At 38.3% G+C, this 20,297-nt stretch overlaps 1 protein-coding gene across 8 annotated transcripts in view; it reads left to right on the top strand.

Moving 5' to 3' along the window:
- Window positions 1-18,055, top strand: part of Syt7 (Synaptotagmin 7) — a 586,302-nt gene extending 568,247 nt beyond the window's left edge. For all 8 annotated transcript variants that reach the window (XM_071656733.1, XM_071656732.1, XM_071656731.1 and 5 more), the window contains 3 exons: window positions 5,389-5,560; window positions 7,944-8,153; window positions 8,815-18,055. In XM_071656733.1, the coding sequence (XP_071512834.1) occupies window positions 5,389-5,560; window positions 7,944-8,153; window positions 8,815-8,915 (483 nt within the window). In that variant the 3' untranslated portion in view covers window positions 8,916-18,055. The remainder of the gene's footprint in view (window positions 1-5,388; window positions 5,561-7,943; window positions 8,154-8,814) is intronic.
- Window positions 18,056-20,297: the final 2,242 nt, after the last annotated feature.

Genomic DNA, 20,297 nt, shown 5'->3' with positions numbered 1-20,297 from the left:
GTCTTTTCTTTTTTTTAATTTAGAGTCAGTGGCGGTATTTGAAGTTGTTGGTATTTTTCGATATCTCAAAGAGATTTTCATCGTAAATTCTCCCAGTACTTGAAGACATCATGTTCCTTGATGTACGTTGGCTAGTATTTATTTATCATACCATTCTTAAGTGTGTTTTTCCACAGTGTGACTTTAATTAGTTTATAATCTGACTTCAGTTTTAAGGTATGCATATTAAATATTAGCGTATGCCCATTTTGATAATAGGTTATGTCTGTCGGATAATAGGGTGTGATTAGTCGATAATAGGCTATACCCATCCAATGATGCGATTTTTTTTTTTGGCATGGTGATTCTTCAAACCAAACTCTTAATTAAGGGTTCAAGTCAGGTCAAAATGTTTTATTAGGTCGTATACATAAGTCGACATGCTCAGACGACAGGGAACGAATCCCTTTCTTTCGCGGATGGCGCTACGTCACCAACGTTCAAAATTAGCAAAGACAGCCAGGAACCAAGTCTTTGTTCGCTGTAACCATCGGGTGATGTACGTGAAGCCAGTGTCATACTGTAGGGTTTAAACTAGTCGGTCTAGCTCGCTGGAGGCGACGTGACTAAAAGTCGTTCTTAGCTCCGTAGCCAACACGGTGGTTGGAAGCCAGTCTTCACCCATGGAAAACCCAACCTGATAGAGGGAAAAAAGTTGTGTCGTCAGCCTTGCTTGGTGTGTGTCTGTGTCTGTGTGTGTGTGGGGAGGGGGGAAGGGGGGTTAGTGGCCAATCGACAAGACTATCTCACTTTAATCGAAGCTTCCCACACAAACTATACGAATTATTCACGTGGAAAATAAAGTAGCGTAAACTTTTCGAAGGGTAAAGCCTCTCCAGCCAACCAAACCACCCCCTCCCCCCCACCCACCCTCTCTCTCTCTCTCTCTCTCTCTCTCTCTCTCTCTCTCTCTCTCTCTCTCTCTCTCTCATCTATTTCTCTATATATTCAGGCCTACCAGGGGAGGCTTAAGTGATTTATTCATTGCCTTGAAATGTCAAGTTTACACACCCTGTTTGCTCAAGGGTAAGCAGGGAGATAGAAATAAGGAGCTTTTGATGTGCTCAAAGTGAGTAAGAGTGTCCCCCCCCCCCCCCCCCTTCCTTATCCTCTCTATCTCCTAGCCCATTCTGGTGGAGTGTTGTCTATGGTCATTGTCCTTCTTAGTGCCCCCGAGCAGTGGGTGTGTGTGTGTGTTCTAGAGACAGGAGAGAGGCGGCAAGAGGCGAGTGAGTGAGTGAGAGTCAAAATCCTACTGAAAGAGATTGAGGAGAATATAGACGAAGAGAGAGAGAGAGAGAGAGAGAGAGAGAGAGAGAGAGAGAGAGAGAGAGAGAGAGAGAGAGTCTGCGTAAGTAGGGTGGGAGGGAAAGCGCTTTACCATAACAAAGGTGGGTGGAGAAGCTCTTCCTCTCTCTCTCTCTCCCTAGTGTTATGGACAGGTTGTGTCCCCCCCCACGCCTCGCTGTCGCAAACAGATTACCTGCCGGAGGGGCACCTCACCCTGAACCCTGGGACTCGGGAGGAAACTTGCTCTGCTGGTGAGGGAAGTGTGAGGTAGAGGTGGCACTCATGTTGTTGGGGGAGGAGGTAACACTGTTGGTGTTGGAGTTGGCACTGATGGCGTGGGTGTAGCATAAGTAATAGCAATGATGATAATAAATAATGATAATGATAATAGTAATTGTACCTCCCGTGGACAACTGTGCGCCACTGATTCAACTTTCACTGGAAACCTTTTAAAACGACAATGGGTCATGTTCCCGCCTCTCTCGCGCGCGCGATAACAGAGTGGTCATTAAGTGAATGGCATTAGTAAGTATTACCCAACTGGCATTTGAAATTCACTCTGGACCAGTAGAACTTCCAGTATTGTTAGGGGTATCAAAATGTTAATCTTCCAATTATAACACTGGTGGTGTGGTGTCGGTGTTTGTGGAATGGGAGGGAGCGTAGTATGTGTTATTGTATTGGACTGTCGTGGGCAGTAGTGATGGTACACTGCAGGTGGTGATGTTGATCGTCGGTGAGGCAGTGGGTGCTGAAAGGGGTGGTATCAACAGTGGTATGTCAGTGGCAGTGTTGGTGGTAGTGATGTGGTGTAGTGGACGGTGGCACTTGTGGTTGTGGTGGCGACTGTGTGGTGTTCATGGTGGAAGTGGCACTGTAGTGTGGTGTGGGGCGTGTTGTGGTTGTAAACGTGGCACTGAATGTTAACTACTGTGGTAGTAAGGAGTTGTGGTGGTGGTGCGTAGATGGTTCGGTACACGAATGTGGTTGGCAACAAGTTGGTTGGTATTATTCTGGTTGTTGGCGCCTACCTCAAATGTGGGTGGTGGGGTTGTGGGGAAAGTGGGAGGTGTGGCGTAAATAGACATTCCAGATATCGATCGAGCGGAGAGAAAAAGAAAAAAGGCCGGCTGGTTTAATTAGTAGCAAGGCTATTTTATAAATACAAACAGCTGGGCCTCCCAGGTGGTAAACATCCGTTCCACCTCTCCAAGATAGACCCAACCAACCAACCAGCTGGTAACATTGCTCTTAGAACTCGGCAAACATTGACACGGACTCGTAAAAGTTAACAGTGAAAATTAGAATAAGTCCAAAATAAAAAAAAAAAACAGTTGAATGGTTTACGAAGTAATTATGCTCATCGTAATAGTTTAAAAGTATTATCTCATTACAAAGGTGGTTGTCCCTCCCCCCCTCCATGAGAGACCATTTTTATTTCTTTCATTTCACAGTTTTTTTCCATTGTCTTTATCTTTCTTCTTTTAATCATCATCTGGCTAGCTCCTCTTCTTTTGTATGTACCTTCAAGTATGGCTGACAAACTTGAGGCATTCTCATTTTTTTTTTCCTTATAATCATAAGAGCTTCTGTAGTCTCCGACTTGCTTTAGCTAAATTTTATGTGATATGGCTCTGGGAAAAGTTGACAGCACTGGTTTGTGGAAGGTGTTACGAGTACATACGGTGGGAGGAAAGCCACTAGAAGCAGTGAGGAGTTTTCATCAAGAGAATAAGGTGTATGGAGAGAAGAGGGTTAGTACATTCAGGTGAAGATGGGTCTGCGTCATGGATATCTGACGTCACCATGGCTGTATAATCTGCTTACGATTTGGGTGGTAAGGTATCCAAATGCTAGGGTTGGATTGAGGGAGCGCCTGAGAGGTGAGCAAAGTGCTGTTTGCAGATGACACTGCGCTGGTGGCAGACTCGAGTGAGAAACTGCAGAAACAGGTGTGGTAGAGCGTGGGAAGGCAGACTCGAGTGAGAAACTGCAGAAACAGGTGTCTTGAGTGTGGTAGAGCGTGGGAAAGGAAGTCTTGAGATTTAATATAAAGAAAAGCAAGATTATGAGGCTTAGTGGGAAGAGAGACAGGTTGATTTGGTTGTCTGCTTCATCAGTGAGAACCTATAGGAAGAGGAGTGTTTTAGATACTTAGGAGTGGACATAGCAGCTGATGGAACCATGGGGCCTAAAGTGAACCATAGGATCATAAGAATGTCATGTTACCATGGGGCCTTAAGTCAACCATAGGATCATAGGAATGTCAGTTGTCATAGGACTGTCAGGGTAAGAGAGAGATGTGGCTGTTGGAAGAGTTAAAGTCTGAGAGAGCTCAAGAGGGTATGCTGAAGCGGTTAAGACTTATGGAAAGGATTAGTGGAGAGTGAGAATGACTAAGAAGGTATACATGTCACAAGAGGAAAGAGCAAGAAGGACTGGGAAACCGAGGAAGAGATGGAAAGATGAAGTAAGAGACGCTTCGAGTTATCGGGTGCTGAATATGTGGAGGAATGTGAGAGAAAAGTGGATCGATGTCATATACAGGGGGGGACAAGCTATCTGGGTTGAACGAGGGTATATGAAGCGGTCATGGGAAATGGAAACCACTGAAAGGTCTTTGAAGCTGGGCTATGGACAGGGGGCTTTAATTGCGGTGCTTTATACATGGCAGATAGAGGGTTTTGATCAAATGAGACTATTCCTCGTTTTCCTGCCGCTGCTTCCCCAACGCGGGAAACAGCAAACAATTATGATATATTTCTTTTTTTTAATACGTGATCGCTGTTTCCTGCGGTAGCGCCACGAAACAGAGTAAGACACATCCCACTCATAATATTATATATATATATATATATATATATATATATATATATATATATATATATATATATATATATATATATACTGGAAATGATCACAATTGAGCGCGTAATCAAGTATATTCCTATGAGTCCACTGGGAAATTGGGAACTTATCTTGTTTCATTTCCCCGTGGACTCGTGTGTGTGTGTGTGTGTGTGTGTGTATATATATATATATATATATATATATATATATATATATATATATATATATATATATATATATATTCGTGTGTGTGTGTGTGTACATATATATATACTCGTCAGTAAGATATATTCATCTCTTCCCCTGGACCCTCCTCAGTGATAAGATAATTTGGTGTTTATGATGCTTCAGCGATAACAATAATGTGGTTGGCAAACGCTAATGAAGGTAGGGTCCAGAATGATAAACTTGCGTAGAAAACTGGATGTATTTACAAAATATCTTTCACACAACCCACGTCCCCAATTACGAAATATCCTTCACATGTCCCCATTTATTTGCTGTTTGTCGTGATCTACATACTATTGTACTGGGCATGATTTGTGTGACATAATAGCCACCCTACCGTTATCTCAGACATTAAATTCTGCTTTAGGTTTCACATTTAAGAGTGCCCATTTTGGCAACATTTTATCAAGTCATGATCTTAAGTGACGACACACCACAATGTTTAGGGAATCAAAGTTCTTGCATACTGAGAAGGCAGCAAATGTTACTGTTGTAAATTTACGTTCCCATTGTAGAGGGTATTCTTTGTGGTGTTCACAACACTGTAGTGTATCATAATCTCAGATCACTAGAGTTTGTTTTGTTGTTAGTTTATGATTGTTAGGAAACTAACGATTGGTTTGGTAATGCTCACAGCAAAACCCACCATTAATAGTGTGTTCAATTGGGCTAAAACAGTAATTGTACTGTTTACCTTAATCCATGTCCTTCAAACGGTAACAGTATGTGATATATCCCCTGTTTTACTGCAAAGTATTCTTCACACACTAATATAAGTCCGGTTGTCATTCTTCTGGCCTTTTATCTATACCTAAAGCATTTTTATTGTTATCTTTGATAGAACCTAACGCAGCAGTCTATGCGTTTAGTTGATATAGAAGCAAAGGATTTAAGCACCTCATACGTTTTGCTTTGTTTTGTCGCATCATTAAGGCTTGAAATGCTATCCCAACCAAATGTATGTGTTTTCCCATTTTCCAGGTTGATTTCTCAGAAAAGAACAACACCTTTTGGAAAGCCCTGCACCCCTTGGAGAAGAACAAATGTGGCGAGATTCTGACCTCACTCATGTACCAACCCTCAACCTCCCAGCTTACACTTACAGTCATCAAATGCAGGAATCTGAAGGCGAAAGACATCAATGGAAAGTCAGGTAAGGAGGTAGCAAAAAGTGTTGCTGTGCCTTTGGAATTTCACTGGAGTTAGAGAAAATGCCTCAGGCATCTCCCAGTGCTCTGGAAGTCCCAGTAGAAAATCTAGTTGAAAAAATCATCGAAAGTCAGGTTAGGTATAAAGTATTCAGAACCTTAGAGGAATGTCATTTGAAGTGTTCTTGAAACCTTAGTGATGGTCACGTAAGCATTGGAAAATCAAGCAAAGGGATCCAGACACCTTAGTGGAAATACCAAAGCTCGTGAAAAAAGTAAGTGTTTCAGGAACCTCTAGTGAACTGATTCAAAAGCCTCAAAGACCATGCAAATGTTCTGGAAGCTTAAAAAAAATGGTAAAGTATGTCCAGGAACTTTGTGAAAGGCTTCGTGAAAGTTTGGTTAACTGATCTGAGAACTTCATTGCAAATTTTGGAAACTTGTTCCTCTAATTTCTAATCGCCATTGAAACTTTTGTTAAGGCATCTGCTCAATTGATTCATGAATCTCAGCAGAAAGGTGGATGCTCAACTGAAGACAGTGAGTTTGTTTTTGGGTAAAGAGCTCCAGGAATTTATGTGAATTTTTTGTACAGTTCTCCAAGGATATCACAAAAACATCAAGTGAAGTGCTCAGAAGACTTTTGCTGGAAGGAAAGTGCTCAAAGCAGGGGCCTTCAAGAATCTCTGTTGAGTAACTTCAGTAGAATGTTTGATAAATGCACCAGAAACATTTAAACATTTTCAAGGTGCTCTTGAGAATTTTGAAAGGAAATATACAGGAATACACAAGAATTCAAACAGCATTAGACCATTTGTTCCTTTCTAGTATATTTGCACTGGAAGACACCAAGCTCACAAGTAAGTGTGGTAAGAGTAGAAAGGAATACAGATGATTCAAAGAGAAAAATCTGCAAATTGATCGTGTGACTAAGGAGGCACAAATAATGGTTGTCGTGATCTTGAGTCAAAGTATTTATCAAATCTTCATACACATATCTATATTACTGCTTTCATCCACTCTAACTAGGAAATAATTCCATTTGATAACAATGGCGATGACAAAAAAGTACTTTGCCATATTCAGGAGAAAAGGTTGGTCTGTGATTTTCTCTGTTACTATGAGTAAAATCGATCAAATATTAGTAAAGTAATCTAGAAATGCAACAGAACTGTGCCAAAACCTAAAAGAAAAAAAATTCAGGCAAAATGATCCTGGAGCTTCACTGAATTGGTAAAATTAGGGGAGTATTACTAAGCAACTATTTGTGATTCTTTCCTATGTATATTGATTTTTTTATGACATTTATGACAACATAATTTACCAAGAGTTTCTCATTTAGAGGATAATGCTCTTGAACCATAAAGAGCATAGTAACGTACTAAGCAATTTTGTTATATACTGCAAACTTTAGTTGACTTTCAAATGATAATGTAAGAAATGAAGTCCTTAGAGCAATGAAGTCATATGAGTAAAGTGATGGAAATAATGATGAAAGTAAAGGCAAACTTTAATTTTTCAATAGAGTGATGCTTCATTTAACAGCACATTCATTTATCAGGAAGGTGATCCTTTATAATTAAAGAGAATAATTCATTCTTTCTGTAAGGTCATTTGACATTTTTAAGTATTATAATCTCATATTTTGGAGTAAGATTAACTGAGCTTTTTGGATTCATAATTTTAATGGGCATTTTCTCAGTAAAGAATTTCCCTTTGTATCTTCCAGAGCAATTCCTAGTTATAGAGGAAGCAATTGCTTAGGAAGTTGTTAATAATTTTCATCAAAATATCCCATTTTCCACTGCCTTTTCCAAAAGAACTGGATAGTTAAAAGCATGCTACAAAGTAGTCTTTATGAAGGTTTATCACGTACATAGACATCATTTGATTTTTCTGTTGTTTTTTGTCTCCTTTATACAGGTACATCTCAGCCAGTGAAAGATTTATTTTACAAACACCAGAGTTTTTAATGTCATCATCCTACCCTTTAATTTCAGCTGAAAACAGTAGTTATGTTGAAAGAAAATCTTGACAAAGGTGATATGGATGATGTAGATGTTAAACACTAACAAATGTCATTAAATATATGAAGTGGTGAGAAATTATCATATATGAGTAAACATTGTGAAGACACCTTTGATATTCATCTTCCTTTCCAGTATTTCCACTGCTGTGTGTTACCTAATCTCAATAAGGATCATAATGCCCTCAACATTTGCTATTTTCAACACTTACAAAAATTTCAGTTTAACCCTGACAAACCTTTAATATTGTCACATTATTCAAAATGAACATTTGAGGTATTAACAGCCTTACTGAAGGTAAATATGTGATGTGTTTTAATCCTTTTACCCATGTTTTAACCCTTTTCCCCATCTTCAACAGATCCTTATGTGAAGGTCTGGTTGTATTTTGGAGAGAAGCGGATAGAGAAAAAGAAGTCCGAGGTTCAATTCTGCACTCTTAACCCTGAATTCAACTTTAGTGTGATGTTTGATGTACCATGGGAGCGCATCCGGGAGTGCCAACTCAATGTTACTGTCATGGACCATGATAAAGTTGGTCGCAATGAGGCCATTGGCAAGATCATGCTGGGTAGGTCTCTCATTATTTTCTCTCCCTCCTCTCTTGCTGCACTTTTCACAGTTTATATTACATCACCTCCTACACTTTCCTCCTCATCTCTTATAATATCATCGGCCTTATCTCTCATTCTTTCTTCCCTGCTTCTTAAAACCTGCCCTATTCCTCAAAGACAGCAGCTACTTTTTGCCTCACTTAAGTTTCCCCATCCCACCTCTCACATTAATATCTTTTCTTTCATCCTTCATATTTTTCTTTAATTCATTCTTTTCTAAAATGAGTTTGTTTAATCATGGAGGGACTCATTTATAGTATCAGGCAAAATTTAAACTTTTTGAATTATCAACTTCCTTTTGGGATAAGATTCAATTTTTGACTTCATACCATGTGGCCTCTGACTTCTAACTCTTAGTTGCCTCTCATGAGTTCACTGCAGATTGTTGAGCCAAAAGATACTATTTGTTAGCTTAATTATTTTGCATGGAAGACTGGCATGCAAGTAGCCCAAGCTTTTCTAAAGCTCCCCTCTAACCTTCACACCACAAAAGTCAAACAATTGTTTGTAATGGTCACTTGATCGTGTATTGTCCGTTTTACATTTTGCTATAGATATAACTTTGATTAATGTCAGATACATGAGACGTTTGTCTAATGTTATCATATCCTCCTCAAGGTAAGGCTGGGAGTGGCACTTCAGAAACAAAGCACTGGAGTGACATGATCACCAAGCCTCGGCAGACTGTTGTCCAGTGGCATCGTCTCAAGCCAGAGTGAGCAGGGCAATGTTTGTGACTCCTCAACCTCTCCATCCCCCAGCTGCTGCTGTATAGGTGGCCACAAGACCAAGCCAAGCATCAGGCACTGGAGGGCTTCCCAACCGCTCAAATGATTATAACAAGCGCAAAGTCAAGACAAAAAGATGACAAGTGTTATGAAATAATAGTAGATTGCTTAAAAGATCTAAATTGGGAGTATAGTGCTGAGCATCAGGACTTTTCAGATGTTTGTTTGTGTGAGTGTGTTTGTGCATGTGTGTGTGTCTGTGTGTGTGTGTGTGTGTGTGTGTGCACACAATGCAGTAGCAAGAATGTGCCACCACCATGACTTGTAGTCAAGTGACTGGCTACCTGAGTGCCCTTCCCACCCCCCAGGCCTAAAGCATCAGCACGGAGCTCAGCCATATGTCCTGCTAGAGTAGGCCTACTACCACGTAGCTTGCCGCCTCCACCACACTACCATACCACTCACCTACAACTTAGTACTCGGTAAAAAAGAATGCCAATGCAAGCCTTTAATTGTAACAATTTCCCCACAAAACCGGTTATTCTCTAATAAAAGTTGAAACACATTGTTACCATGGTGAGAATGGAGACTGCCACCAGATGTGGTGCCAGGGATCAAGGTGGTGGGAGGTGGTGTGTGTAGCGGCAGCACTGTGCGCCCTTGTGGCTTGTTGGAATGCACAGGGGAACTGGGGGTGCCGCCTTTATTGTTTCCTTTTTTACTAGGTTTAATACTTGTCAAGAAAAATATGATAAAAAGCATGTGCTGGACTGCTTTTAAGATTGTTGTGACCTCTGAGAGATCTTTATTAAACCCCAAAAACAAGTATGTTAAAAAGACTGCAAATATAGAAATATGATGAGGGGAAATGTTTATCAACAGCATAATCCTAAAAGAGTGAAAGAACGACCGGGCTTCAGGGAAATAAATATTGAAATTATCTTATGGTTTTGATAGAGCATCCAAAGCGGTAGCGGCATTTCCACACGTCTATGCATCTCCACACTCCAGTGTTGTAGTTAGCTGTGAAAGACTCTGTAGGATCAGTGGTTCTAGTGGGCCGTTTTGACTTAATGTTTTCTAAGACCCAGCCGTGAAGCTCATTTCATATTGTTTGATAGAAGATGGTCAAGTAGATGACACTGACTTTCTTTTCCCAGATACTGTTTGTAATGGTAATATATTTTGCTTTTTGGTTGAGCGGAAAGTATGTACAATACACCAGTTTGTTGCTGTGAGTATCTGTAGGATCTCTTTGTAATATATTGTATATGTGGCTCAATACATAGAGATATATATATAAATAAATATATGAAACATTAGCTTAGTTAAACAAAGCATAATATGTCAAGTGATGAGCATTAATGGAGCAGTGCTGGAAGGCTTATTATCGAATGTTGCGAATGGGGTAATGAGTCTAGCAGCATTGCTTGACCAGGCGCCCCTAGGCCTATGTGGCTTCTCTCTGATGCCCTTTAACTTAGACCAGCACAGGATGCAGGCTACGCTTCAGCCAAAACCCCTTCTTCAGCAGTATATTTAACTAAAAAGCAAAAGTATTAGCATACAAGTTATTTCACAAAGAGTTATGTCAAGCTGAATATCCTCTGGACTAGTGTTGCATTTTGTATTTGTATGAAAGTGTTATTTGCTGAACCAGTGGTTTCTCTTGTGTTGCAAAATTTATTGTCAGGCATGGGTGGTCCTCCTGTTAGCAGTAACATTGTTTATTTTTTTCAAAAATGCTCTTGTAATTGTAATATTCATTGTTACTCTTTCATTTTAATTAATATATGCACTGTTGCTATCTTATAGATATCATGACATACTCTCTTAATTATATGTAATCATGATTTTTGATATTGATATCAAAATTTTTAGTTATTCTTTTACCTTGATTAATGAATTATTGGTAATATCTCCAACCCATATTCATGTTAATTAAATATGGTATTTTTTTATGTAATCTTTTTTACTTTGTGCTTTAATCAGATTTTGTGTTGTATTCCTACAGCAAAATCTCCAATACGTTGTATCATAAATTCTCAAATCCATGAGGCCAAGCTTACCCAAGACACTAATATATTGGTAATCTTCATTTACTAAAATTAGAAAATTTTTCAAACAAGTATGAAAGATATACCATGTATATGAAAGACAGAAATCATCAAGATATCAGTCCACTTTATCCATAAGTTTCTTTCATGCGTTAGGTAAATGCAGGTGCACTTGGATTTTGGATAATCCTACTGCATTTTACGGAAATATAATCCTATTTTTCGCCTTGAGATATCAAGTTCCTGTTGCACTTAAGTCTTACATGACCCTGTCTTGGTGCATTTTATTCTGAAACGACAAATATCCTAATGCACCTAGGTACTGGGCCACAAAAGTATTGAAGCACTTTGCATGTTGAAAAATACATTTTTGTGAGCAACTAGAGCCTTAATAACCAAGATCCTGATGCAGGTGGATCCTGGAAAATCAAGATCCTGGTGCCCATAGGTCCTTAATAATGATGGTCCTATACATAAGAGTGCATAATAACTAAGGCCTTAATGCACTAGTGTCCTGGATAATCATGATCCTGTTGCAAGTTAACCCAAGGCAACCGAAATCTGATGCACCTTGAACTTTGATAATGAAGATACTAATTCCTTTATGTCTTGGATATATTTTCGCCCCTAATTTTGAGTACTACACAGCATTCAGCTGAGCACTGTCCAGCATCCCTGTCACCAGAAAGTTATATTTTAACACCCTCTTTCAGTTATTGCACACCAAGATGAACCACTAAGTTATATGGAACTAACTTTTTTACTGCTTTATTGCATATATAAACCATTCATTTATCCTCCACTTTGCATTTGTGATCATTAATAACCACTGTAAATGGATGTTAGTGTAATTAGATTTTTTTATTCAATTGTAATCAATTATTTTCAACTTTCTGTTGAAATTTTCATTTATGTTGATAGATATACCACCCTTAAAAACTGTTATTGTTAAAATTGATTCCTTTAGATTACACACTAGCTGTCTATGAAAGATTAGAAAATTCTTCTTTTCATGTCTCCATTTGTTACTCATGACAAAAATATCAAGCTTTGGCTTTCTAGTAGCCTGATACAAATTCCCTTAGCCAAGTTCATAAAGGTGATACCTAGCCTTAAGTTGAAGATTCACCACATGTGCTTAGCAAAAGGGACTTTGTTTACCTTGTAAAGATTAACAAGCTTATGTATGAAATGAACCATTGTAATTGAATCATACAAATGGGCCCTGAGGCATAGATGGTGCTACTGGTAAGAGAAATTTATTACATAATATAAATATGTATGGTCATTACTTAATACACTATCAGGTGTTTATCCATTTGCAGGTGTGTAGTTAAATTCATTAGATCCAAATAAATTATTTCCCTAAACACACACATACAGTATATTGGCTTTATTTTTTGTCAGCTGATACTGATGAATGCCAGTGAGGACTTCTGAAGAAGTTTTATATTGGCATTAACAAGTCTGACATTTTGATGCAACTTGTGAAAGTTTGCATTTAGTTTTGTGTGTGCAGAGAAGTTAGGATCTAATCTCACTTTTAGGCAAGGGAAACAGATGTACTTATTAATTGAATTAGAAACCTACTGATGTTATATACAGTTTATGAGGATGATGTTAGATGTATTTCTTAGAAAATATCCAAGAATACATGAGACAAATGGTAGGATTACTGCTTATCTGTTGTTGTGATACTGAGGACAAGGTTATTACCACTAGTTATACTCATACTTTACAAGTAAATGAGTGTATCACTGTTCTAATGAGCAGTTATTGTGAATCACCACTGAAACTTAGTTTATGAATGATGTTTTTATAAAAAAAAAAAAAGCTTTAACAAGATTTTTGGTATCACATCAGATAAAATTTTCTTACAGTGCAATTGCTTATTAAAAAGGAATTGCTGAAGAGGAGTGTTAATAATACGAATAAAGTTTGTTTTGTATACTCAGAGAGGCGACATTTTATGGTTTGTATACAAAAGGGTGACATTACGGAAAATATTTTCCAAAAGATGGAGATGCGATGTTCAATTCCCTAAAAAGGAACAGCCTTATAACAAGATTTTATTCATACTTTGGAATAATTTTTATACATTATTCCATAAGTAAGGAGCCCTTATTTAGTACTTTTACACTTATAAGTGAAGACCAAGTTATGTACCTGTTTATGCACATATACACATTAATAGTGATGGTTTAAGAGTTGAAAAACAATGGAAAGCATACACATATTACTAACTAATAATAGTTTCTATACAGGAAAAACATGAGCACACAAATATAAAATACATGTGAACTTACAGACATGCACAATTACTGTACATATATGAATACTATACAAACAAAAATACTACATGCACATGAAAATAATGACTTTGTCATCACTACAACAAATCTTAAAGCTAAGTCAGTAAGAACACTTATGTTGTTCAGTTTCTACATTTGTCCAATTAGCATTCACAAGAATGCCCTTGACATTTATTTAGTGGTTCCAATGTTGTAAAAAGGTGGTGTTAAGATGTCCTTTGCACTGCATTAATGTCCATTGTTCAGTTAGCCAGATAAGAGTAACAGACACTGGCAAATGCACAACTTTTGTGATTTTAAAGTAGATTACCAATACTGAGGACATTACATTTGATTCTCTGTAAACATATTTCATTGTGATAATCAGTCATTAAAAAAGCTAACTATATGCATGGGCTTGCATATTTTTGAGAATATGGTTTTAACCAAAAGTGGCTGTAACTAAGAATATTTTCATACACATCCTGAAATATAAATGCCATGCATTTGGCTTCTGGGTTGCAAATACTTTGTATTAGAAAATCCAAAGTGATAAGTGTGGTAAAGTGTTGGGTTTTGAATGCCTCAGTTGGGTTTTGTAGTATCCCGTGTCTCTGGTCAGCACACTTTATTGTCACTGGCTGACACCCCCATTGTACTTGTAGCTGGTTGGCAGTGCCATTTGTCACTGGTTGATGCACCCTTTATGCTGGCAGGCAAGGTGGTAACAAAATCTATCCCTTATTGTATCTGGCAAATTTTACAAAGTCTGAGTCTGTTGACAGTGGTCTGTGTCCTTCCTCCTTGCCACCAGAATCTGCCTTCACTTAACTAACCATTCGCACAGGGCAGCTATTGAACATTTTTGGGAAAAGGTATTTTGCTGTTTATAGGTGTTATGTAGACACTTTGCAGGCAACCAACGAACTCTTTTAATCTCACTGTATGATATTTGGCTCTAAAAATAACTCCTCAAGTTCTAACAAAAAGTGTTATTTTTCAACTGATTTTGATCCCTCTTAAAATTTTTCATTTTTTCTGGTAAATATTAGTACACTCATTCTTGGGTGAATCCAAAGAGCTGGTCTCCTGGAGTTATAATATATATGTGTCTACTGTGTCTTCTTCCAGTCTCTTTGATGTGCATATTACCAACTATTGCAGGAACATAAAAGAAACATTAGATGTACACTTGTGTATTTGTTGGCCATGTAAGATCTTTGTGTGTAGCATATTTTGCTGGCCCTCTCATATTCTGAGACGACTCTGTCCACTTCTGTTCTTCAGACACTCACACACTCCACTAATGCAAACAAGAAAAAAAAGAAGAAAAAAGAAGAAACTGTTTGAAAACAATACTCTTAATATATTCAAATTCAGCAAATAGCTGCAGTCAGCATTACATCCATTGGCATACCTAAGAAGTGCACTTAAGTTCTTGCCAATGACAATAATTTATATTAAAACAGTAAATGGGAATGGGAAATGCATTTTACGTCTTAAGCATTGATTATACTTGCATCAACGAAGTGGGTGTGTCTAAAGAACATATTTTTTGTGTCTGTTCAGTCATTAATATCTATAACAGTAGTGGGCATGTTTGAAGAGTTCAGTCCAGGCATTTTTTCAGTCACATTAAACTGCAGCATCATCAACTAGGAATATTCTCTATCTTGAAAACAAAACACTGTCAGAGATTTGATAGCAGTAGTAGTAAAATGGTAATTAATGTTCTTGTAATCCCTAGTTGATAAAACCATATTAAAAACCAAAATTGTTGGTCACTTAAATGTGGCTGTCCTGGACCAAGAATTGCATGGGATATGAGAGGAGCCTGACCACCTGTGCCACATTTTAGCCACCGGTGTTACATCTTGCCTACTGATGTTGCATCACAGCTTCTGGTGCCACATCTAGGCTTATGGTGGCACATCTTAGCCACTGGTGTCACATCACAGCCATTGGTGTCACATTTTAATCACTGGTGACACTTCCTAGTCACCAGTGCCATACCTTGGCTACCAGTGCCACATCTCAGCCACTGGTGCTGCATCTAGCAGTTTCTAGGGGTGTGGATGCACTTTTGTGTTGCCTCTTTGTGATTTTAATGTTAGAGTTCTATTGTTGAATTTTTTATCAATGACAGCAAATGCCAAAGATAATAATTATTAGACCTTGTCTTAAGACTGACTGACAGAATCATTCAGTGACTGACTGACATGACCAGTGACAAATAATGACCCACACACAATGTCAGCTAATGTTCATTGTGCCGGCCTTTTGTGACCTAATTCAGCTTGACTTCTATACATGCTGACCTGAATTGACATAATGACTTGAATTTTAACTGACTTTTAATCAGCATGTGGACACAGGTTCTGATTATCCCTAATGACCATGTGTACACAGGATCTGGCTATGTGTACACAGGCACCAGCTGTGTGTATACAGGACCTGGCTAAGTGTATCCAGGTACTGGCCATGTGTACCCAGGTCTGTGTTGGGTGTACACTTACAGAGTGACCAGAGGAAACACAAGACAGGTCCATCATGGACGTTTTGGTCGTCCTCATTTGGGTGTTGCCGTTTTTATAGTCTCGTTGTGCCCTTGTCACCTAAAGCATTAACTCTGAGTAGGACTCCCCATGATACCATCTTCATGCCCTTTTCTGTAATGATCCTTTCCAGGCTCTCCGTACTCCTCCTCCACATCACTGTCTCTATGCCTTTCTTTCCAAGACCAAGAACGCCCTCTCTGTCCCCTCCTTCCTCAAGTCTTCTATGCCATAAACCCATGAGTTTTCCTCTCTCTGCCTTCCTTCTACAAGGCCCTGCTCCCTCCTCCTCCTCTACACATTCATGATCGATAATGCTTTCACATATATTCGTAAAATCTCCACTCCATACCAAATTTTATAAATCCTTTTCCTTCCCAAACCTTACTCTTTCAGAATCCCATGTTCATGCCCTTTTCCTTAAGAGACATTTCTCTGTGCCTTCCTCTGTAAAACCTCCTACCAGATCATCTATATTAGTCATCCTACAAATCTTTTTTGTCTGTGACGCCACTTCCCTTGCCTTTTCCAGGTAACCTCCATTGTACACTTTTTTCCCTCTAGATCCCCTTCAGTTCCCTGTCACTTAACATACTTTCCTTTTCTCATCTAATTATCCCCTTCCCACTACTGCCACATTTTCCCTTCATATCTCCCTTATAAACTTACCTGTTTCCAGTTGCATCTCCTTGCCCATCATCTTTCCCCTCCCTCTACTCCTCCTCCTCCTCTCAAAATCATTTTCCTTTCCCACATTTTCTTCCACTGTTTCTCTCCTCATACACTTTAAAACCCTCTTCCAATGTCTCTGTATAAACACCTCTCAACTCTTCCTTCTATTAGTAATTTGACACTCTTTGCTAATGCATTTCTCCTCTCGTTTTCTATTCTGCTACATTTTTTTCTCTTCTGCTGCTTCTGTCCTATCCAACTTCTTCCTTACTATCTCCTTTCTTAGTACTTTTCTGTCTTCCATCAACTTTTCCCGTCTCCACTGGCACTGTTTCCTCTCTCTCCTCTTATTGCCTTTTCATTCTTTCCCCTCTCCACTGCCACAGTTTCTTCTCTCTCCACTTATTGCCCTTTCCTCTCCTTGCACCACATTTTTTCTTTTATCCCAACCATCTTTTCCCCTTCCCACCTCTCAGTCTTCTTCCATCACGTCAACCCTTTCCCTGGTATACAGCAGAGTGCAGTATTGTTATCAGTATTCTTTGTCCAAATGACTGTGTATTGATGCATCACTATTGTATCAACAGGATGACAGCAACTGGTCTCCTCATTCTCCTCATCTTGAAGGGATTTTAGAATTTCTTCACAGTAAAATTTGCACTTTCTTGTTGCTACTGCCTGGCAATCACTCAGGGTTTAGTGTTTTAGTTTGCACTAAGAACTGAGGCAAATTCTTGAATGAATTAAAAAATTTAATACAGGAATACAAAATTTTTAGTCTACACTATGTACAAGACAGATTTTCTGTAAAATTTCAAATTTCCATGTAACAGTTACTTGTAACTTGAGTACAATTCAAATTTACTGTAAAATTTCTAATATGCATAAAATGAAGGAAATTATTAGAAGCATCTTGGAAACAATCAGACCATCAGGACCTAATGTGTACCAAAAACAAGGGTCAAGGTTTTGTCTGATCAATCCTGGATATTTTTATTTTGTTCTACTCTGTCATCATGAGTCTGCAATGGGTTTATTGGGTTATTTGAATATCTACATTATTGTTCCAGTGCAGTAGAACCCCCCTGAGTGTCAGCTGGATTATCATTGTATGTAGCACGAGAAAAAGATATTTTGGAACTGATGGACAATGAGAAACAGTAGTTGTGTGTTTGCAACTGACAATTAACGGAGTTGCTCCTCATCTCTGTAAATGGACATGGTGAAAATTTTATAGTGAGAATGTTGGACGACGAATTATCTATCAGAGCTTATTTATTTTCTTGCAAGAGATAAATTCTATATATGTATTATCCTGGATATTTTAGCGACTATTCAAGAGATGGTCGCAGTGTGCAAGCTGTGGGTGTGGCCAGTATAGGCTTCACTTGGCCAGGAGGAGAAATCCCGTTCCACTCTTGTGTCCTAAATCACTCTGCTAAGTAAATTGTATATATTTAGGAAGCAACGTTTCCCCACCTGCGCTTAACACTATGGTTGCCCTAACAGTGAATGTGATTATACTAAGTCAGAAATATAGTACTGAAAATAAAGAATGAGTATCTTTAACCTTTGATTTATGTAAAAAAAAAAAAAGAAATGAACTTATCTACTGTTTTTATGGACAAGGGTTAAGGGAAAGTTACACTGCAACAAAGACAAGGAAATGGTTATATCCAAAAGGAAATTTAAAATACATATGCTTTTAATAAGTGAAAAACAATGTAGATTCACAAAGAGAAAATGGTATGCAGATCAGACTTTTACACCTCAACAGGTAGAGGAGATATTCTTGAGAAAACAAAAAAGTGTACATGGCAAATAGTGATTTGGTGAAGGAATAGGAAACCACTTTGGAAGGTACTGACTGCTATTGTGCTGGGAAGACTTTTGAATGTTGTTATTAGCTTTTATACATTAAGTGCCTTTGTGAGAGAGAAATAAAATTTTGGTTTGTGGCTCGAAATAAATATGAGAATGCATGAAATGTTTGTAGTATTTTAATGGATGAAGGCATTATATGAAAAGAGTAGGGTGAAATGATTAGTGTCCTACGCAACCATGATTTATTTTCCTGGTCATCCATCCTATGAAAAACAAATACAATAAAGCTGCAAACTACAAAAAAAGAGCATTGAAAATAATCACTGACTGCCTAGCAACCGCAAACACTCAGCAACATGGTGAAATGACAAAACTTCTTATAAAATACCATCTCAATATGCTTGCTACTCAATTCTCTGCAACAGCACTAGGTCCTACCCATGCAAACCACTCCATAAATAACCACCAACTATTAAACATAAACATCCAGGAATTTCAGATACCTGATTAAGGGGCTAAATAAGCCAGTCATCCAAATAAGTACAAAATTTTATTCCTCTTCTCTGTTTTATAACTTTGGTTAGAAATGTTGTAAATATTATTGTTGCAATATTACAAACTAAAGGCATGACCAAGAACCTGCAAGCTAAGTGGTCAATTGTGGATGCTCGGAAATTAAGGCACTGGATTTCTAAGAATATGCCAGTGTGCTTTCTCAAAGTTGTCTGTACCCAATTATGCCTCTTTCTGAATTACTTACCAAACTTACTAAATAGTCATCATTCTGAACAGGCACACTATATACTCAGTACAGAGCCTTTCTCTTCTTGGGTACATCTTTCTTCTATCTACCAACAGTATCTGCAAATGAGTACTTCTTCCTGAAGCTGGTTATTCTGAAAATATACTCAACATCTCTTGTATATACATCTTTATCAGGAGGGCTGCTTCTTGTAATAGAATAGTTTGACTACCCCTTGCAAACTTTACCATCTTGTTTTCCCTCTTAGACCACCTGAGATTTTTGAAGATTCTGTGAAACAACCAAAAGAACTGATGTTTGGTGTCCTGGAATCAACCTGGTCTTCTTCCTACTTCCAGTTTTACTGATGGTAACAAGTTTTGGGAAAAATCTCATATTTTGCCCAAAAGTGTCCCCCCCCTGCCTCTTTCTCTTAAGGTTATGCCCATAACCCCAGCTTGAAAAAAAAAATTCACCCTGTCTCATCTTCACTGCTGAAGTCATCCATTAACAGAACCACAAACTTTCTGAGGTTCTGACCTTGCCTACAAAAGTCCTGGGGAGATTATGCTGTAAGAGTACTTCCAATAAATTTACTTTTCTGCTCAGGCTCCAGCCTAATATGAGCTCAAAAAGAAGTTGAAGGCCTGCCTAAATTTTCTGTTTTCGTTTACAGTATGTAAAAGCTTATCAAGTTAACCCACCTTTTGCTTAATGCTTTTAACTTTTTGTCTATGGCAAAAGACATTGTCGGAGTTAATATTTTCGTGGATACTACACTCACAAAACACCTCAGTGTAGAAGCAACAGTTCTCTTAGTCCTGAGATATTTGCTAAAACTGACCAAAGCCTGATAAAGTTCTATGACTTTTTAGCTCCTCTGTACTTTCCTTATTCAGTTATATCTATACTATGTACAACTCCAAATATTATTAGGTGACCATGAAACAGGATTGCTGCTAATATACTTTACAGGGCCATGCCAAATACTCTTCACACCTTTACACAGACACACTGGAAGGCCATTAGCTCACTAAAACCCCTTGCATAATGAAATAAAAATTCTACTAATCACTATGTCAAGCAAACCTGTGGAGAGAAAAAGAAAGATTTGCACAAGAAAGCTGTAATACCTTGAGGCTGAAATTCAGACAAATTAATATAAGCAGGATATGGAATTATCAACATCATCTGAAGGACATGGATTCTTTCAACTGAAACTAAACCAGAGT

This window comes from Panulirus ornatus, chromosome 63 (assembly GCF_036320965.1).
Source record: "Panulirus ornatus isolate Po-2019 chromosome 63, ASM3632096v1, whole genome shotgun sequence".
Classification (NCBI taxonomy): Eukaryota; Metazoa; Arthropoda; class Malacostraca; order Decapoda; family Palinuridae; genus Panulirus; species Panulirus ornatus.
The sequence above is the reverse complement of the archived record's forward strand: the minus strand, read 5'-3'. Positions and strand labels throughout refer to the sequence as shown.